This window comes from Myotis nattereri (assembly GCF_964212035.1).
Source record: "Myotis nattereri genome assembly, chromosome: 16".
Taxonomy (NCBI): domain Eukaryota; kingdom Metazoa; phylum Chordata; class Mammalia; order Chiroptera; family Vespertilionidae; genus Myotis; species Myotis nattereri.
Window position 1 is genome coordinate 18,492,771 of NC_138091.1, and position 22,648 is coordinate 18,515,418.

A 22,648-nucleotide genomic window follows, 5' to 3' on the forward strand; every position below is an offset into this window, starting at 1 on the left:
CTATTTTCTACTGGGTCATAAGTCTTCTTATCAATTTACATTATTTCACATAGATTATATAATGTATATATACACATACATATAGATGACATACACTGAATGTATACTGTGAGCTGGGTACTCTTCCATACATGTTTTATGTATTAATCCATTTTGGAGATGAGGAAACTAAGGCCCAAAGAGTTAAGTAATTGCCCAAGATCAGTGTTAGTAAAAAATTGAAACTGTCATATATTCTTCTTTTTTTTATTATTTATTGTTGAAAGTATTACATATATCTCCTTTTCTCCCCATTGACCTCTCCCAGCCCACCCCCGTCCCATCATAATATTCTTGTGCCCTAGAATGTCATTTGTCTTTTCACTCTGCTTACATTTTTTGCCATACAGAAATTTAAATTTGCATTTAGTCTAATTTATTAATCTTTTATTTTGTAGTTTCTGAGTTTCCTGCACTGCTTAGAAAGGGTTTTCCATGTCAGGGTTTTTATAAATTGGAACTATTTCCTTCTAATACTTTTAAAGTTTTCTTTTTAGTTGAATTTTTTTATCCATCTGAAATTTAGTGAATAAAATATGTTAAGATTCTAGTTTTATTTTTTCTCCAGTAGCTAACCAGTTGTCCTAACCCAGGGGTGGGCAAACTTTTTGACTCGAGGGCCACAATGGGTTCTTAAACTGGACCGGAGGGCCGGGACAAAAGCATGGATGGAGTGTTTGTGTGAACTAATATAAATTCAAAGTAAACATCATTACATAAAAGGGTACGGTCTTTTTTTTTTTTTTTTTTTAGTTTTATTCATTTCAAACGGGCTGGATCCGGCCCGCAGGCCGTAGTTTGCCCACGGCTGTCCTAACCCCACATGTTGAGTCATTCATCTTGCCACCTGATCTGTAATACTGACTACTAGTATATCTGGTACTACATTCCCACATGTACTAAACTCTATCAAGTTCCACAGACCTGTCTATTCACATTATCAACTTTTGTTGCCATCACTAAGTGAGTCTATAGTGGCTTCCCTCATTTATTCAACAGCTACTCCTAGAGTAGCAATTAAGTGGCAAGCACAGTTCCGGTGCCATGGGTAATGAAGTGAACAAGACAAACTGCAAGTAAATAATAATGCTAAAACTTCAGATGATGTTAAGTGCCCTTCAGACCACTAGACCTGCAAAAGTAACAGTGACCAGAAGATGAGGAAAGGGCTCCATGAAGTCCCATCTGAGCAGATGCCTGAATGATAAGAAACCAGTGTGTTAAAAAGGAAGGAAGGAAAGAAGGGAGGGAGGAAAAGAGGGAGGAAGGAAGGGAGGGAGGGGAGGAAGGGAGAAGGGGAGGGAAAAGGAAGAAAGAGTGAGCAGATGACATTCTTATGTGACAAACTGGTCACTATGACATTTTAACAAATAACGGCAGGGAGAAGGGGTGGCTCATCTGTTACTAAATACTACATTTGAAAGAAAGGATGATAGAATTTTCAGGACACCCCATTCACACCCACATGTACCTTTTTCTTTTTGTACCAGTTCATCCAGAGACTCCTTCAGAACAGAAGCCCTCATGGTACACATGTTATTGCAGTGGTCCAACATGGGGTAGGGGATGACCATACTAGAGAGCCGATTGCGATGCAAAAAGCGCAGGATCATTGACGAGTGAACGCCCAGGCCTTCCTTGGACTCCGAAAAAATGTCTATGAAACCTAAACAAACAAAATCCATCTTTAGTATTTTCAGGAACCCACCACAATAGTTTCCACATCCCCTGCCTGGTGGCCTATCTAAAATGGCTGAATTAAAAGCAGCCATTAAGAATCTTTGCCAAAACCGGTTTGGCTCAGTGGATAGAGCGTCAGCCTGCGGACTGAAGGGTCCCAGGTTCGATTCCAGTCGGGGGCATGTGCCTGGGTTGCGGGCACATCCCCAGTGGGAGATGTGCAGGAGGCAGCTGATCGATGTTTCTCTCTCATCGATGTTTCTAGCTCTCTATCTCTCTCCCTTCCTCTCTGTAAAAAAAAATCAATAAAATATATTTTAAAAAAAAGAATCTTCATTGAGCCCTTGCAGGTGTGGCTTAGCCAAGTTGCAGGTTCCATCCCCGCACTAGGGCACATGCAGGAGGCAACCAATTGTTGTGTATCTCTCCCATTGATGTTTCCCTCTCCCTTCCTCCCTCCCTCTCTTCCAGTCTCTCTAATAATTAGTGGAAAGAATATCCTCAGGTAAGGATTAACAACAACAAAATTCACTGATATTTTTAGCTTTAATCATTTAAAAATCTGAACAAGTTTTTAAGAAATAAACCAATGGTAATCTCAATTTAAAAATTAATTTCATTTGAGTTTAATAGAATTTTAGAAGAATAATGATTATTTGTTTCAACCCAAACTTCAAAAAATTATAAGTAGTTAAATACTAACTAGAAATTTTTAAAAGTTTTGCATATAGAATATGGGCCAGGAGTAGCTTACTGCATTAGTGAGCAAAAGTATAACAGCTTTAATACTAAGCTAAATAAGACAATGGTAATAATACAACCACTACTCTGACCACAATTTCTGATGGCATTTTATAATTTATCAGGTACTTCCACAAACATTATCTCACTCGGTCCTCACAGGAGGTTGGGGGAGGGATAGGAGGACACCAAAATCACTGGTATCCTTGTTATGCAACTGAGGACAACGAGGTTCAGGTGACACCAAGACAACAAAAAAGGGTAGCACTGGGAATACCCCTTTACACTGTCCCCAGTGCTCCTTCCACCATTACAGTTTTCTCTTTCCCATGTGACTCCTCTGGACGCTCCGCCATCAGTCCTTCCCTCTGGCCACTGTACAGGCTCTGACCTAAACATCTCCCGTTCATACACCTGCCCAGATTTTCTAAGCAGCTCCTTTCACCACCCTTTGTCTGACATTAATCCAAGTAATCATATAAAAACACAAAACAGACCATGTCTACTCCTGTTTAAAAGCCTTTCTTGATTCCCCATAACCTACAATAAGATGCCTTGAACTGAGGTGCCCAGAAACCAAAAGAATGTTAGGGCCAAGTGAAGAGACGATAAACATGACAGCTTTGCCTGGAGCTCAGATACACTTGTAGATCGGAGGAGTTTTCTTTTCTTTTTTTATTTTCTAGTAAATCATAACATACATAGCAAAAAGTACCTATAATTGTATCACTTAATGAGCTTCCACCAACTAAACACACCCAGGTAAGCAACATCCAGAGCAAAACTCCAGAAGCCTGTAGGAGAAATTGTTTTTAAGTGTGAAACAAACAGGTATGTTAGAGTGGATGAAACATGAGGCTGAGGAGAAATTTTGCACTTGAAGCAGCTCCTTTTGATTATGCCCCTGCACAACCCTGAAGACACCGGTTTGACCTCCCAAGCAAGACTCAGAGTCCATGCCACCCCTTGCCCTCCTTTTACAGTTTCCTTTCCTTAGCAGATTCCCACAGTCATGCCCAAACCTCACATTATGATCCTGCTGATGCCGCACTGATTTCCCAGAACCCATGAGAAAAAACAGACTGATTCTTGTAATGAGAAATATTTTTTCATATGTTGGAACAAGCAATCGATTCAGTAAAGATGCTGTTTCTCGTTTAAATTCTAAGCACTCCCCTGGCTGGTGTGGCTCAGTTAGTTGAGCATCGTCCTGTGCACCAGAGGCCCTGTTGGATTCCAGGTCAGGGCACATGTCCTGCTTGCAGGCTCAATCCCTAGTAGGGGGCATTGGGAAGAAGCCAATTGATGTTTCTCTCTCTCTCTCTCCCTCTCCCTTCCTCTTTGACTGAAAATCAATAAAAACATATTTTTAAATATATTTTATTGACTTTTTTACAGAGAGGAAGGGAGAGGGAAAAAGAGCTAGAAACATCGATCAGCTGCCTCCTGCACACCCCCTACTGGGGATGTGCCTGCAACCAAGGTACATGCCCTTGACCAGAATCGAACCTGGGACCCTTCAGTCTGCAGGCCAACGCTCTATCCACTGAGCCAAACCAGTTAGGGCAAAACATATTAAAAAAAAAAAATCTAAGCACCAGTACAATGAGATACAAAAGGAACAAGTTTCAGTCTGGATTTGAAAAAGAGACTAGGAAACTGAAATCCTACCAAAGAGGTGACTCAGCTTACTAAGGTTTGTCCAAGATTGTGATAAAACAATTCTTTTTTTTTTTTTAATATATTTTATTGATTCTTTACAGAGAGAAAGGGAGAGAGATAGAGAGTTAGAAACATCGATGAGAGAGAAACATCGATCAGCTGCCTCCTGCACATCTCCTACTGGGGATGTGCGCGCAACCCAGGTACATGCCCTTGACCGGAATCGAACCCGGGACTCTTCAGTCCGCAGGCCGACGCTCCATCCACTAAGCCAAACCGGTTTCGGCGATAAAACAATTCTTTTAAGTTGGGTACTGACAGAACATTGTGAGTAGAAAGTCCTAAGCCTTGGATCTGGAGCCCCAATTTTTCTAACCTAATCTCCCCTCTACCCACAGTCACCTTAGAGCAAAGTACACAAAGCGTCATCTGTTGGTGGGTTCCCTGGTCTCTCCTTCCTTCCCTCTCCTCCCAAAATATCTCTTTGGGGTGTTCAAATGAAGTTCCTGATGCTGTCACAAGCTAGTAACACAAAAGTGTGAGTAATATGTAAATGCCAAGATATAAGGTAGCTAAATATAACTCAAAACATAATTTTAATTGCCATGAGAGTAGGAAAAAGTTAATATGTAAGGCTTCCTATAAAAATTATACAATTAAATTTTATAAAAATTATATAATTAAAGACAATTTAAGGAAGAATGGAAATATGCATTCTTTGGTGGAATACAGAAACCACCCTTCCTTTGCTTAATACATCATCAGCAGTAAGCCAGAGGTCAAGGGCAATCAGATTTATAATTACGTATGCCCTAGCTTGGCTCTATACGGCACAAAGCAGGAAAACTTAGGTAAGATAATCAGAGCCTAAAAAGATGGTGTGTCTAGTTTTTTTTTCCCCCTTTCAAATTTGTTTTCTCACTGGGGGGAAAAAGGTAATTTTATTATGATGATTCTGTCTTCTGAGCCCTCAAAAGAAACCATACAAAACCAAAGTTTTCCATATGTACAATGTAGAAAAAATATTGCTTAATTTCAAGCTATTTTTATTCTTACTTAAAGTTCAGGGTGAAAGCTTTCTAAAAAAAAACACTGAGTGCCTACCATGTGCCAAATTATGTACCAAATGTGAGGACACAGCAGAAATAAAAGGTCCCTACCCTCACAGAGCTCACAGTATAAGAGCGAAGATAGGCATTTAACAAATAAGTAATTACTTAGCTAATCACAATGCTACGATGTTGCAAAAAAGAAATGCAGGATGCCAGGAGAAAGTACAATAGGGACCAGGAAAGGCTTCAACAGAGTGAAATAAAAAGACCCACTAACAGCGGTAGTCTCATGACAGAGGCTCATAAAAATGGTAGAACTGCTCAACCATCACTGTACTGGGGGACCAAAGAAATGATTACATTGAACAGAATTAGTTCAGATCATATGCCTTATGAAGTACCTTTATTTCACAGTGCCCACAAGCTTGCCTAATTACAACCCATAATACTGCAAAGTTCATTTTGGCTCAGAGAGAGTGGCCTTTAGCATTAAGCACTCAGATGAAGGCCTTATACCTGGAACAAGAGAACAAGCTTGAAGTTGTCTGATGATGTGACTCAGCTCTCCCTGAAGATTAGCTCCACTGGAATTCTTGAGGGCCTCCAACATGCTCTCAGCATCAACTGTCCCATCACCTTCAGCATCAAATTGGGCAAAGGCCTACAAAAAAGAGATGCAAGAAAATCAAGCTCCAAATTTTGAAAAGAAAAAAAAATTTTAAACAAATTTTTTAAAAATTTTTATTGATTTGAGAAACATCAATTTGTTGTTCCACTTATTTATGCATTCGTTGGTTGCTTCTTATATGTGCCCTGACCAGAGATTGAACCCATAATCTTGGTATTTCGAGACGATGTTCTAACTAACTGAACTACCCGCTAGGTCCTACAATTCTTAAGGCCAATCATTTTTGTTGTTGTTGTTGTGGGGCAATTCCATATATGTCATTCAAAGAACAAATAAATTCAGGCAGTAATTCACTGTGCTTTGCAGATACATGTGTATAAGTATTACTACATTTATATACAATTTTATCATCTCATCTCTATTTCAAGAGAGTACTCCCAAATAATTTCAGAAGAAAGCAACCAATACAAAATTTTTCACCTGGTTACAAAGTGCTAAATACAAAGCTAGAATGAGAAAGAATTGGCTTAGAGTAACACCTCAGCTAAGCTGGGCCTTTGCTTTTATTTTTTTTATTTACTTATTTTTTAAAATATATTTTATTGATTTTCTACCAAGAGGAAGGGAGAGGGATAGAGTTAGAAACACTGATGGGAGAGAAACACTCATCAGCTGCCTCCTGCACACCTCCTACTGGAGATGTGCCCGCAACCAAGGTACCTGCCCTTGACTGGAATCGTACCTGGGACCTTTCAGTCCACAGGCCGACGCTCTATCCACTGAGCCAAACCAGTTAGGGCAAGGACCTTTCGTTCTAAACACTCTTCTGATATATCTACTTCACAGTCCTGTTTTCACGGACCTTTAGCCATAATCTAACTTGCTCTTTACCCACGTTAGGGCTATCTGAGGAACTGAGTACAGCATGGGATTTGGTTTGAATCCTGCTCTGTCACTACGTGGCTATGTGACTTTATACATATTTCTTTGCCTCCATAAGCCTCAGCTTCTTGATCTGAAATATCACCAAACTCACAGGCTGCTGCCTGGATTAAGTAACAGGTGAATAGAGCCAATAGTGAAAGCACAGCAGCATTGCAAGTGTTTCCCTTCTCCTGTCTAGTCTACAATGTTACCCCCTCCACTGCTTCTGACCCCATTCCCTCTTATATCCTATAAGACTTTCCTCATTTGGTAACTGCCCCTATTCCCAGATCTCAAATCCTCCCTCATCAGTGGCTTCTTTCCTTCTGCTCATACACTCACTCACAGACATCCCTCACCAGGAAATACTTCAGGAGTGTCCTACCCTCTTTTCTAAACAATCCCCTCTCTTCCTTAAAACTCCTGCTCCTTTTCCTTATTTTTCTCCTTCATGAAATATGAAAATGTCCTACTGAGGTTTCAAACTAATACAAATACCCCTATTCCATCACAGACCTCTGAACAATGCAATGTGTAATAGGGACATGTACAACCCCTTGAATTGGGGTCCAAAAACCAAGGACATAAATGCAGGATGGGGGACAGAGATTGGAAGCAACATGTGAGAAGGTTCTCGGCATTCTTTTTGCCTCTACTCAAAAAGTTAGTAGGGTTAAAGACTTTACTAATCCTATATAATAAAAGAGAAACATGTAAATTGACCATCCCTCTGCTACCCTCACCAGCCCATCAGGCGTGGGTATGCAAATTAACTTGACAAAGATGGCAGGTTAATTTGCATGCACAGGCGCCAGGCGGAGAGCAGAGCGGGAGAGCTGGCGGCTTGGAGGACTTGGCAGAGTGGGAGGCCGTGGGACAGAGACAGAGCAGGAAGGGAAAACCAAGAGCGCAGGGAGCACCAGGAATTCTGGGAATAGTAGTTCTGGTGGCAGATGGATCTCCTAGACCAGTGATGGCGAACCTTTGAGCTCGGCGTGTCAGCATTTTGAACAACCCTAACTTAACTCTGGTGCCGTGTCACATATAGAAATTTTTTGATATTTGCAACCATAGTAAAACAAAGACTTACATTTTTTATATTTATTTTATATATTTAAATGCCATTTAACAAAGAGAAATCAACCAAAAAAATGAGTTCGTGTGTCACCTCTGACACGCGTGTCATAGGTTCGCCATCACTGTCCTAGACACTAGAACAAAGTGAGCCTGGAGCAAGTTACTGTTGTGGTGGGGGATGGAGGGAAAGCAAAGGTGAGAGACATAAGTAAAATCAGAGTGTCTAGGAAAAATTGAAGGGAAGATATCCTAAAAGTTCCAGGAAATCTCCACCAATGAAGCAAAGAAAAAAATTGCCTCTATTATTCTGTGAGCAACAAACCAAACTGAGTTGGGGTCTCAGACAATTCGCTCATATGATTGCAAAGACAGACAGAAACTCCCAGATTGGAGAGGGCTCCCCTGAGGGCTCCCAGATTGGAGAGGGTGCAGGTCGGGCTGAGGGACCCACATCCCCCAGTGCGCGAATGTCATGCACCGGGCCTCTAGTCTAGGTATAATGTTCTAAAGGACAGAAGATATCCTATTCTTTTCTGATTAGACCAAATCAAAGAGCCTGAGTTAGTTTGGAAGCTACACACCAAAAGGAAGAGAGTTACAGGCCAGTTGTTTTGTAGAGCATTTCTCAACTTGGGCTATATGATGCTTCCTCATGATTAGATTCAGGTTATGCATTCTTAGCAGGAGTACCACAGAAGTGACCCTGTGATCTTCTTGGTACATAGTATCAGGAGTTGATTTGTTCCATTACCATTGAAGTTACTTTTAATGACTTGGTTAAGATAATGTCTGCCAGGTTTCTGCATTTTAAAATAGCTATTTGGGGGAGTTCATTTGAGGTCTTGCTCTCTGGCATATGTTGTCATTTTAGCTCAAATCAACTCTTAAAATACTCATAGAGCAAGCTTGCAAACAGCAGATTACCCACCCCTCGTCTGGCCTATGAACCTGTCAGGCTCCTTAGGGGCACCATCCATCCATTTTTCCATCAGAAACCAGGGGTGAGGCCACGTAGGTGTTCTGCATGTGTGTAGGTTGCAGTGAACTCCTCGGATGGTGGAGGGGCAATCCCGCAGTGGAGCAGAGTGGCTCTGTTTGTGCCATTCTGAGAGGAGCATGGGGTACCTTTAGTCCCCCACTTTTAAATGAGTAGACAGCCCAGGACCACTAGACATTTGAGGAAATGATTAATATGAAACAGAAAAAACAACTTGGAGAAAGAAAGGACTATTCAAGGAGAAGAAACGGATTATCAATATCTTCAGAGAAATATTTTAAAAGATATTTTTAATGCCAGCTTTATTAAGGTTTACTACAGTGAGTTTTAGTATATTCTGTGTAGCCACCACAACCACTAATAAAAAAGGATATTACAACCATGAAATAACAAAATACTAATATTAAAAACAGGCTATCCAGAAAAATTTTAAAGCTCTTGAAAATTAAAATATCAAGGCAAAATAAAAATATTGACAGATTTTGGAAGACAATACTTATTAGGCTGGAAGACAGAGTTATCTAAAGTGCCCCAAAAGTAGATAGAAAAGACAAAATGATGGAAACTGAAAAAGAAAAGAAGAAAAATCAATCCAGGACATCCAACATCCAAATAATGAGCTCCAGAAAAAGGGTACACAGAAAACAGAGAGGAGGAAATCACAATTGTTATGGTTCAAGATAATTTCCCGCCGAAACCGGTTTGGCTCAGTGGATAGAGCGTCGGCCTGCGGACTGAAGGGTCCCAGGTTCGATTCCGGTCAAGGGCATGTACCTGGATTGCAGGCACATCCCCAGTAGGAGATGTGCAGGAGGCAGCTGATCGATGTTTCTCTCTCGTCGATGTTTCTAACTCTCTATCTCTCTCCCTTCCTCTCTGTAAAAACTCAATAAAATATATATTAAAAAAATTTTTTTTTAATTTTTATTTATTTATTTATTTATTTTTAAATATATTTTTATTGATTTTTTACAGAGAGGAAGGGAGAAAGATAGAGAGTTAGAAACATCGACGAGAGAGAAACATCGATCAGCTGCCTCCTGCACACCTCCTACTGGGGATGTGCCTGCAACCAAGGTACATGCCCTTGACCGGAATCGAACCTGGGACCCTTCAGTCCGCAGGCCGATGCTCTATCCACTGAGCCAAACCGGTTACGGCGAAAAAAAATAAATAAATAAAATTTTTTTAAAAAGATAATTTCCCCATACAAGGGACAAGAGTTCTGAGACTAAAGAGGCTGAATACCCTGCACAACAGATTAAAGCACATCATAATGAAATTTCACAACACTGAGAGGAAAGAGAAGTCCCTACCTTCAGGAGAAGATGCAGTTCCAAGTGAAAGGCTAAGAATCAGAATGGGACTGATTCAGCAGTTACACTGGAAGCCAGAAGGCAAGGGGAGCAGGACCTTCAACATTCTCAGGGACTCTCCTAACCCAGAAGTCATACTCAGCCCAATACCATCAACTGTGCAAGAGAATAAAAGCATTCCTACACAAAAACGAACTACTTAACACTCCCTTGTTCAGAAAGCTACTAGACGAGGATATGGCCATTTGAAGGAATACACCAAGAAAGAGGAAGAATGGGATCCGACCAAGAGAAAATGAATCCCCAGATAATGGAGATTCTAAGATGCTACCTGCACAGAAGACGTAGAGAATACCAAGTTTACCAGTAGACAGAAGCAGATCAGAAGGCACTAGGAAACAGGCTTTGAGAACATGAACTGATAGAATACCCATGTAACTGAACATATTGAATGTTTGTGTGAGAAGAGATTTAGAAAATCTGGGGTTAAATTAATGGTAAAAGACAAAAATATTAAGTAAAAGGAAAGTACCAATTTAATGGTTAACTCCAAAGAAAATGTATAATAAAGGAAACGTAACCATGGAATACTACACAGCCAAGCTATGAATAAAATTTCTATAATAATGAACATATCAAGAGTGATCTAAAAAAACTGAAACAAGGGAGGACAAGAGATGTGCAGGTATGGACAAGGACAGGAAGGTGAAAGACAACTAAAGTCTCATAGTCTACAGTGGGAATAAAATGGATATAACCTAAACCTAAAAACTCATAAAGAATATAAACACAGTCACACTAAAAGGAAATCTGGATTAGAGTATGATGTCAGATTTACTGCTTACTCTGAGACCTGGGACAAGACCCTGGGCCTCTCTAAATCTCAATTCCTCTTTCCACCCAACCTTTCTTCATGGCTTATCGTGAGGATCCAAAGGCTTAGCAAAGAAGACTCTGCCTAGTAAACCGCATGGAGCTGTTGTGAAGGCCGTTACTGCTCTGTAGAGAAGAGATGGAAGAGTGGGCTGGCTGACTGCAGATTTGCATCCATTTGCCTTGGTCTGAGGGCAGCATGAGACAGGACATAGGCCATTCCTATTGAACCTCCTTGACCACTACTGAGATCAAGACCATGGTACATACATGAGAATGTGCCAAAATCATCACAGACCAGAAATGTGTGCCCAGACCAGCAGAATGCAATGCAGTGGGCATAGGTTGCACGCTAGTTCAACTTGGGAGAAACACGCTCCATCAGAAGTCCAAAGACCTGGATCTGGTTCTGCTACTTATTGACTGAGAGGACCACTATCCATATAAGGTCTAGTTCACTCATCTGTCTCACATCCCATGTCTAAGTGAAATACTAAAAGGACTCTCACATAGAAGGAGTAAACAATCTGGTGTAAAACAAAAATAGAGAAAAATAACACTACTAACAGCAACATTTATTGAGCATTAAGCATGTGCCAGGCACTGTTCTAGGTGCTTCACATGAACTAATTCATAATCCTCACATCAACTAGGTAAGGAAGATAGTATTATTATGCTCGTTTTATGGGTGAGGCAACTGAAACACAAAGTGGTCATGTAAGTCAATCCAGGTCACATGGCTTGAGGGTGGAACTAGGATTTGTCCACAAGCAGGTTGACTCCAGGGCCCGATTCTCAAGCTCAGTCTAAAGAACAGTAAAATAGGTAGATTTATAAAGCAGCAAAATCGCTGATACCATTAATAGGCTAACTACAGGTGTCCAGGATATCACAGAAGGGAATCCCTTTATGGGAGAAGGGAGACAGGTTGCATGCAATGGTTACTAAGGTCCCAGCCAACTCAGACTCTAGATTAGGTGCCAAACAAGTATCATCCCCTCGATCTACCATGTTCTCTCTCACCTAAGAAGGTACAGCACATGCTGTACCTTTCTTCCTTTGCCTGGAAAATTCTTCCAGCCTCTCAAGCTTTGGTTTGGTGAAGTCTTTCCCAAACTCCAGTCTACTATTAAATGCTTCTCTGTGATCCTTTTTTTAAAACATTGTTTTAGCTTATTTGTTTGTTTGCTTATTTATTTACTAGAGGCCCGGTGCACAAAAATTTGTGCACTGGGGCGGGGGGAGGGGGGGATCCCTCAGCCCGGCCTGTGCCCTCTCTCAGTCTGGGACCCCTCGGGGGATGACCACCTCCTGGCCTAGGCCCGCTCCCTGGGGGATTGGGCCTAAGCTGGCAGTCATACATCCCTCTGGCAGCCTGGCAGCCTCGGGGGATGTCCACTTGCCAGTGGGGAGCAGGCCTAAGCTGCAGTCGGACATCCTTAGCACTGCTGAGGAGGCGGGAGAGGCTCCCACCATCACTGCTATACTGGCAGCCATCAGCCTGGCTTGTGGCTGAGCATAGCTCCCCCTGTGGGAATGTACTGACCACCAGGGGGTAGCTCTTGCATTGAGCTAGTGGTCAGTGTGTGTCATAGTGACCAGTCATTCTGCTGTTAGGGTCAATTTGCATATTACCCTTTTATTATATAGGATTTTAAAATATGTTTTTATTTATTTCAGAGAGGAAGGGGGAGGTAGAGAGAGATAGAAACATCAATGATGAGAGAGAATCACTGATTGGCTGCCTGCTGCATGCCTCCTACTGGGGGTCAAGCCTGCAACCCATGCATGTGCCCTTGACTGGGATCGAACCCAGGACTCTTCAGTCTGCAGGCCGACGTTCTATCCACTGAGCCACGCCAGCTAAAGCTAATTTATTTGAGAGAGAGAAAGAGAGAGACAGAGACAGAGACACACAGAGAGTGACATCGATTTTGTTGTTCCACTTATCTATGCATTCACTGGTTGATTCTTGTATGTTTGCTGACCACGATCAAACCCACAACCTTAGTACATAGGGATGACGTCTAACCAACTGAGCTATTCGGCCAGGGCTTCTCTATAGTGCTTGAAAGTGGAAAGGGCTTAGGATGGACAAAAGGGAAGAGAAAGAGAGCAAAGGACAAAATGCCCACGTGTATGGGAAGCAGTGAATGGACCTAGATGCTTAAAGAGTACTGGGAAAGAATGACACGCAAATTCGTGAAGCGTAAAAAAAAAAAAAAAAAAAAAAAAGAGTACTGGGAGATAAGCATGGAAAGACTTAAATGTAAGACCAACATTTGACACTGAAGTTTCTAAAGCAAGAGAGTACATGATGAAGTGGCATTTTGGAAATCATGTAAAGGCAAAAGAGATATGACCTTTCCTCCACAGCTCTCTTGGATCATGAATTGCTCCACAAGAAGCCAATACCATCATCCTCCTCACAGCAAAGCACTCAGAGCCAAAATCACCCAAGATCTTTCTCTTCTAAACTGCCGCATCACCCGTAATGGCCATCACTCACTGAAGATTTCCTGTGTATTGGATATTACAGGCTCCTGGCTAGGGGGGACTCACAGCCTCACTGCAGAACAGGACCAGACAACCAGACAGTGTGCTCTAAGTGCCAAGTGACCTGTACAGAAGAGAAAACAAAAAGCCTAAAGGGTGGGGCTGGAAACACCATTATACAGAAGCCATCTGAATCCTGCCACAAGAAAGGCTTGGTCCTGGTCAGGTGACAGTACTAAGACAGGGAATCTTGAAGAACTAAGAAAAGCAAGGTCCACACACAGGACAAGGAAGGTATCCCACTGGCTAGAGCACAGGACTTGTGCAGGAGACAGAGATAGATGAGGTCAGACAGAGGAATAGGCCAGCCTGTGGGCTCCCTCTCATTCAGAGGATCCCTCAGGAAGTGGGGAGCCCCCGTGGGCTGCGAGCTGAGAATAAGCCATGCTTGTAGCCTGCTTCATCTTTATGGTACATATACACGTCTCTCACACTCTGTATCTTGAAGGGGTAGAGAATTACAACTGTATTATATTTGCATAGTTCTGGGGCTCAGAGCCATTTTAAATTAGTTGATTAATACTTCCAACATGGTAACACCAAAATAATATTGTTCTCCAAATTTCCTCTAAACCCAATAGTGACTAAGAGCCTTTTAAATTTTTCACTAATATCTGTTTCCTCCAAGATCAAGAAATATCTTTTTTAAAAATATATTTTTATTGATTTCAATAAAAGGGGGAGAAACACCAATGATGAGATAGGATCATTGAACTTACTGCCTCCTGCACACCCCACACTGGGGATCGAGCCTACAACCGGGCACGTGCCATAACCTGGAATCAAACTGTGACCTCCTGGTTCATAAGTTGACACTCAACCACTAGGCTATGCAACCGGCCTCTTTTTTTTATTATTATTATTGTTAATCCTCACCCGAGAATATTTTTTCCATTGATTTTTAGAGAAAGTGAAAGGGAGGGAGAGAAAGAGAAAGCGAGAGGGAGGGAGAGAGGAGGAGGAAAGGGGGGAGAGAGAAATGGGGGTGGGGTGGAGAGAGAGAGAGAGAGAGGAGAGAGACACATCGATTGGTTGCCTCCTGCACGCCCCCTGACTGGGGTGGGGGACTGAACCTGCAACCCATCCATTTGTGGGCCTACACTACAACCACTGAGCAACACCAGCCAGGGCAAGAAATATCTAATTAAAAGGTTGCAGATTGAACATATGCCAAAGGAATTTCTTCTCTGATAATGGTCCTAGAGCAATGGAAACTAAAGAGAAAATAAACAAATGGGACTACATCAAAATAAAAAGCTTTTGCACAGCAAAGGAAACCAACAACAAAACAACAAGAAAACCCACTACATGGGAGAACATATTTGCCAATGATATCACCGATAAGGGTTTAATCTCCAACATTTACAGGTAACTCATGAAACTTAACAACAGGAAGATAAACAATCCAATCAAAAAATGGGCAACGGACCTAGATAGACACTTTTTGAAAGAGGACATACAGAAGTCGGAAAGACATATGAAACATGCTCAAAGTCACTAATTATACGAGAGATGCAAATCAAAACGACAATGCGGTATCATCTCACACCTGTCAGAATGGCTATTATCAACAAATCAACAAACAACAAGTGCTGGAGAGGATGTGGAGAAAAAGGAACCCTTCTGCACTGCTGGTGGGAATGCAGACTGGTGCAGCCACTGTGGAGAACAGTATGGAGCTTCCTCAAAAAACTAAAAATGGAACTCCCATTTGACCCAGGGATCCCATTTCTAGGAGTATATCCCAAGAAGCCAGAAACACCAATCAGAAAGGATATATGCACCCCTATGTTCATGGCAGCACAATTCACCATAGCTAAGATTTGGAAACAGCCTAAGTGCCCATCAGCAGATGAGTGGATTAAAAAACTGGTACATCTACACAATGGAATACTATGCTGCTGTAAAAAAGAAGGAACTCTTGCCATTTGCAACAGCATGGATGGACCTAGAGAGCATTATGCTAAATGAAATAAGCCAGTCAGAGAAAGACAAATACCACATGATCTCACTCATTTGTGGAATATAGAGAAAAACATAGACTGATGAACAGGGACAGATCCCAAGACAGAGAAACAGCGATCAGACTATTAATCCCCAGAGGGAAAGTAGGGGAGAGTGGGGGTAAGGAGAAGAGAGCAACCAAAGGACTTGTATGCGTGCATATAAGCCAAACCAATGGACATGAACAACAGGGGGATGAGAGCATGAGTGGGGGCGGGGGGGGGGGAGGGAAGATGGGAGTTAATGGGGGGGATGAGGACACATTTATAATACCTTAACCAATAAAGAATTTAAAGATAAAAAAAAAAAAGTTTGCAGATTGAATATAAAATACAAGTTTGAAGATGAAGACTGAACCATATTCAATCTCTTAAATGAAACTGAGGGCACTATGGGTGGAAACACTTACTGAGTGCTGGCTATGCACCAGGACTGTGCTAAGACAATAAATGAATAAAAATGGTCCTTCCATCAGGGTTTACAATCCAATGAATTTCACAAAGTAAGCACCAAAACTAATATGACAAATTAATAAAATAAGACCTATTCATATTAAATTCCTACTTTAATTAAAGCCATCTGCTATCAGCCTGTGTTGAGCACTTTTTTCCGCTCTACATGATTTTCTGGAAGCATATAATATTAAGAGCACAAATATCTAATCTCTAATCTCTGATGTCAAATAAGAATTTAATTTTAACTCTATTTCTCTTCTACATATGAGTCAATTAAATATTGCTTCCTGTGAGCAAACCAGAGTATTTCTCCATGGACCACACCCACCATGAGAAAAGAAAGGTGTGTTGTACTATAAAATGATAACATCTCAGACTCTGGGCCATACAGCAACTCCTTTAGGACACCACCTTAAGCAATTATGGTCAGAAACATGAAGGCAAGACAGCTGTGTGGACATGGAGAGCAATGCAAATTGGTAGCCAAGAAAAAACACCAACATGTAAACCTTGGAAACTTTTAGCTATTTAATAGTAAATAATGTAACCAATGATAACCTGCTCTATGGTGCTAGCTCTTATAAATTGAATGAAGAGAAATAATTCATCATTTTACTTGCTACTATAAAGATATTTTATTATTTCACAAAAATCTTTAAACTTTTATTAAAATATCACAATACATTTTCATAAGCTTACTTGCGGAATTAACTAAGACACAGAAATGTGTACTTAATCAAGTCAAAAGACAGACTTATTTTTAAAGCAGAGAATCAAATGCATGGCTTATATTTACTTATTTTTATATTACTAATATAATACTCCCTTATTTATAGACAGGACAACCAACCACAATGAGATGATCCCAATCATTAGGTATTATTATTATTATTAATAATTTTAATCCTCACTGGAAGCTATGTTTTATTGCTTCTAGAAAGAGAGGAAGGGAGGGAGGGAGAGGGAGAGAGAGAGACATCAATATCGGTTGCCTCCCCTATGCACCCTGACCAGGAATTGAACCTGCAACCTAAGTGTGTGCTCTGATTGGGAATCGAACCCACAACCTTTTAGTGCATGGAGACGACGCTCCAACAGGCTGAGCCACCCGGCCAGGACCCAATCATTAAGTGTTTAAACTTTGGCTATGCCTTCACTTTGAGTCAGAACCACTCTCTTCAAATAACCAGTGCTAACCAGAGAGAGTCATGAAACTGTAGTAACAACCTAGGCCGCAACTCTCCCACCCAAATCTGCCATAATCGCCTCCTAACTCTTCTGCTTGGGTCCACTCTGACCCCACTCTGGTTCTCCCACAAGGCACCCACAACTAGCATAGCACTTTATTTAAAACTCCCCTGTTTCTAAACTCCTATTTAACAAGGATGCAAAAAACTCCCACAATCTGGTCCCTGCCTACTTCTCTAACCTTGTTCTCCTCCTGCTGCATTCTATGATCTAGCCCAGTGGTCGGCAAACTCATTAGTCAACAGAGCAAAATATCAACAGTACAAAGACTGAAATTTCTTTTGAGAGCCAAATTTTTTAAACTTAAACTATATAGGTAGATACATTGTTATTAAACTTAATTAGGGTACTCCTAAGGCTTAGGAAGAGCCACACTCAAGGGGCCAAAGAGCCGCATGTGGCTCGCGAGCCGCAGTTTGCCGACCACGGATCTAGCCACATGAATAAAAGACTGCTATTATAACCCAATACCTATTTTCTTCCTCAGTAATTCAATTCTGAGTTTTAGCTGAATATGTGGGAAAGGAATAAGGATCTTTCCCAGCCTCCCTTGCAACTAGGTGGCTGGATTTGGGTCAATGGGATATGAGCCATGCCCTTAAGAGAAGAAGTATGGCCCTTTCCCTTTCCTGCTGGTTGGAATGTGGAAACTAAAAGCTGAAGGAGTCATTTGGATCACTAGGTAGAAAGTGTCTGGTGGAGGATGACAGCACAAGATGGACAGAGCCAGTTCCACTAGCTGTGAAACTGCCAAACCTGGACTTTTACATAAGAAGCTTCTTTACCAGGGGTGGGCAAAATTTTTGACTGGAGGGCCACAATGGGTTCTTAAACTGGACCGGAGGGCCGGAACAAAAGCATGAATGGAGTGTTTGTGTGAACTAATATAAATTCAAAGTAAACATCATTACATAAAAGGGCATGGTCTTTTTTTTTTTTTTTTAGTTTTATTCATTTCAAACGGCAGGATCCGGCCTGCGGGCCGTAGTTTGCCCACGGCTGTTTACTGTTTAAAGTACTGTTGCACTGGGTTTTCTGTCCCTTGAGGCAGTTTTACCTAACCCTAATATAACCCTAATATATGATACCATTCTGCCATATTCTCCATTCTCTGGACTCTGGAGTCATGCATGTGATTCCCTCTGCCTGGAACACTGCTAACACCTTCTGTGCCATCTGCTTTCATCCTTTAAATCTGAGCTGAAATGTTACTCTCTCAGGTAAGTCTTCCCTGACTCTCTAGATGAGGTTAAATATTCTTGCTATCTTTCCCTTACACCTTCTCTTGGGTAATCCTCACCATGCCTATAATTGCTGGGTTAATGTGAATCTCTTTCAGTATTACATACTCTTTAAGGACAAATATCTGCTTTGCCCACTGTCATCCAAGTGTTTGGCACTCAGTACATGCCCAACAAAAATTTGTTCAATAGCCGAAACCGGTTTGGCTCAGTGGATAGAGCGTCGGCCTGTGGACTGAAGGGTCCCGGGTTCGATTCCGGTCAAGGGCATGTGCCTGGGTTGCGGGCACATCCCCAGTGGGAGATGTGCAGGAGGTAGCTGATCGATGTTTCTCTCTCATCGATGTTTCTGGCTCTCTATCTCTCTCCCTTCCTCTCTGTAAAAAATCAATAAAATATATTAAAAAAAAATTTGTTCAATAAACAAATGAATAATGTCATAGTCCTTGTATAATTTCTGGACCACACCCTGAGTACTTCCTGGCCTTACATTACAGGACTCCTGTAAACTTCACCTGTAGTTCTATTTCTGTCTAACAATCTCACAATGTAAACACTATTTCTCTACTCTTTCTCTTGGATAATTCTGAAATGTGTCAACTCCTTCAACAGATCCACACAGCTCTTTCTTGCACGCTTTCACTTTCTTATAATGTACCTAGGACTAGAGTGGAAAGAATTATGGATATTCTTGGAATTTAAAAAAAAAATGGAACAGTAATTTTAAGAAGAACAAAGTTGAAAGTATCATGCTATCTGATGTCAAACTATATTACAAGGTTATAGTAATGAAAACATCCTGGTACTAGCATAAAAACAGACACACAGATTAACAGAACAAAGCAGAGAGTTCAAAAGTAAACCCACGCCTTTCTCTTACCAATATTTTTTTCTAATGTATTCCCTCAGACAAGGGAAAAAATAAGCAAATGGGAGTACATCAAACTAAAAAGTTTTCACACAATACAGGAAACCAGCAACAAAACAAAAAGACAAAGATATTCAACAATGATATATCTGATAAGGGAATATATATATATCCAAAATTTATAAAGAACTCCTACAACTCAACACCAAAACAAACAACCCCATTAAGAAATGGGCAGAGGACCTGAATAGACACTTCTCCAAAGAGGACAGACAGAAGGCCAATAGACATATGAAAAGATGCTCAATGTCACTAATCATCAGAGAAATGCAAATTAAAACCACAATGAGGTATCTCTTCACATCTGTCAGAATGGCTACCATCAATAAATCAACAAATAACAAGTGTTGGCAAGGATGTGGAGAAAAGGGAACCCTTGTGCACTGTTGGTGGGAACGCAGATTGGTGCAGCCACTATGGAAAACAGTACAGAAGTTCCTCAAAAAATTAAAAATGAGCCCTAGCCAGTTTGGCTCAGTAGATGGAACATCGGCTGCAAACTGAAGGGTCCCAGGTTTGATTCTGGTCAAGAGCACATGCTGAGATTGCGGGCTCCATCCCCAGTAGGGGGTGTGCAGGAGGCAGCCGATCAATGATTCTCATCATTGATGTCTCTCTCTCTCCCCCTCCCTTCCTCTCTGAAATCAATAAAAAAATATATTTTAAGAAAAAAAATTAAAAAATGAAACTGCCTTATGATCCAGCAATTGCACTTTTGGGTATACATCCAAAGAAATCCAAAATACTAATTCGAAAGAATATATGCAACCCTATGTTCAACTGCAGCATTATTTATAATAGCCAAGATATGGGAGCAACCCAAGTGCCCATCAATAGACTAGTGGATAAAAGAGCTGTGATACTATATACAATGAAATATTCCTTGACCATAAAAAAGAATGAAATCTTACCATTTGTGACAGCGTGGATGTACCTGGAGGGCATTATACTAAGTGAAATAAGTTAGAGAAAGACAAACACCATGTAATATTACTTATATGTGAAGCCTAAAGAACAGAATAAATGAACAAACAAAACTGAAACAGACTCACAGATAGAGAACAGACTGATGGTTGCCAGAGGGAAGGTGGGTTGGAGGACTGAGTGAAAAAGGCGAAGAGATTAAGTACAAATTGGTAGTTACAGAATAGCATAGGGAATATAGTCAGTAACATTGCAATAATTATGTATGGTGCCAAGAAGATACTTGAAATATCAAAATGCTTTGTAAACTGTAAGACTATCTAACCACTAGCTGTACACCTGAAACTAATACAATATAACACTGAATGTTACCTGTAATTGAAAAAAAGAAAAGAAAACCCTCACTCACTAATATGACCAACATTTTCAAGAGTTGGGATGACTTACAAGTCTTTTTTAAAGGAAAATATTTAAAAAAAAAAAACACATACAAACCATATTATCTGAGTCTGGCCAGGTACAGGAAAACATTCTTAAAATAGTTTACAAGCCTCTGGATCACTTTTTTATGGCATTACAAGTAGCTGTCAATTTACTGCTTTAGGTACTCACACTTACTTCACTGACAGCCTACATGGCTTATTTATTTCAAAAATGAAGCACCTTTTTGTTATAACACTGTGGAGTTAAATAAAATAGAGTCCCAAGAAGGAGGTAATGGCGAAAAGACCAACAAAAATCAGGAGCTATGAGTAGCAGTCTTCAGTTCTGCCAATGATTTACTGGGTGACCCTGGGTCAGATCTCTTTTAGTAACAATCCAAGTTCTCTTCTTAACTCTAAAATGAAGTGTTCAGTACACATAATTCCTTAGGTCCTTTCCAAGGAAAATATTTTGTTGCCATATCGACTGGCTGTTAATAATTTAATAGAGGTGACATTGGTAATTATGCCAAAAACTATAATTACAAGTATTCACGGGAAATCTGGTATCTGCCTGTTTTAGGCTCGATGAAGGTTTAAATTAGTCTAAAAATATGGTTCTTCAGAGATCTGAAATCAAATGTGTACTTGGAAAAGCTGGTTTTTTTGCCTGATGAGAATGGCTTTTAGAATGTGTTCTTCCAAATTCTGTTCTTCTCCTCCCACATTCGTTAGGCGCCCACACTGGATTCGAAAGGTGCTCGGTACAGCCCCCCTGGCCAATAAAAAAACAATGGTGTCGCCGGCACTCCCTGGATCACTACGCCTCCCTTCCCGCAAGCTATTCTGGAGCCCGATAAGGAAGCTCCAGGGCGCGGTGGATCCAGCGTCCGGCAACTGCACAAACGTCGGCATTAGAACATCTGGTCTCATTCCGTTTTTCAGAGCAAGGTCTAGTCTAGGCTTTCCACATTTCTATGAAAAGTTAAAGCAATTTGTAGCCGCCTCTGGTCGCGAACAGACTGGAAGCACCCCACGCACGTCCCGGCGCCCCCCTGCTGCCATTCCCGGACGCTGCGGGCTCTACCCGGCCCCTCCACCGCCACCGCCCCACCCCTTCTCGCCCTGGCGGGCGACCGCCTGGCCCCCGCCCCGCCGCCCCAGGCAGCCCTGACCTCCTCGAACTGCTCGCCCGAGCAGCCGGCGCCGCGAGCCTCCAGCAGCTCCCGGAACTGCTCCAGGGTGACGGACTCCTCGCCGCGGCCCAGCCGCTCCTCCAGCCAGCGCAGCAGCGCGCCGTGGTGCCTGGACACCAGGGACTCGCAGGGCGGCGAGGGCCGCAGCGCAGCCGCCGCCTCTCGCAGCCGGGCCGGCTCCAGCAGCGCCGGGGCCGGCGGCAGCGCCGGGGCGGCAGGGCCTGGGCCGGGGGCCATGCCGGGGTCCGTGGCCCAGTCCTGGTGCGGGCCCCAGCCCTCGCCCCCGGCGGCTGCCGCTTCGTCTTCACTGCTGTGACTCGGAGCGTTCCCCATGGGGTCTCCGTCCCGGGCACCCGGCTCTGTCGCCGCCGCCGCCGCCGCCCCGCCTCGACCTGTCAACCTCAGACAGTACCCGGCGGGCGGGGACGGGGAGGGGACGACGGCGGCAGCGGTGGCTTCCGGCTTCCTCGCCGTCAAGCGAGGACTGCTGTCGCTAAGGCGCCGTCAAGTGGTCTCGACCCGCTGTCGTGCGACAGCCGCGGAGGACAGTGTCGGCAAAGGGCGGGACTGCGAGTGACGAGCGGGCGCTGCTGTCGCGCTGCGCCGTCCCCTGGCCTCGGTGGTCACTGTCTTTGTTAGGGGCGGACAGCCGGCAGGCCCAGAAGGCCCTTTCGCTGCTCAGTTC

The 22,648-nt window shown here is 42.3% G+C and overlaps 1 protein-coding gene across 1 annotated transcript in view; it reads right to left on the minus strand.

The window, feature by feature from the left end:
- Positions 1-22,367, minus strand: part of ZZEF1 (zinc finger ZZ-type and EF-hand domain containing 1) — a 119,899-nt gene extending 97,532 nt beyond the window's left edge. Inside the window, exons 1-3 of the mRNA XM_081110635.1 lie at positions 21,943-22,367; positions 5,691-5,835; positions 1,511-1,705 (exon numbers count right to left, since the gene is read on the minus strand). Of these exons, the coding sequence (XP_080966761.1) occupies positions 1,511-1,705; positions 5,691-5,835; positions 21,943-22,296 (694 nt within the window). The 5' untranslated portion in view covers positions 22,297-22,367. The remainder of the gene's footprint in view (positions 1-1,510; positions 1,706-5,690; positions 5,836-21,942) is intronic.
- Between the last annotated feature and the right edge of the window lie 281 nt (positions 22,368-22,648).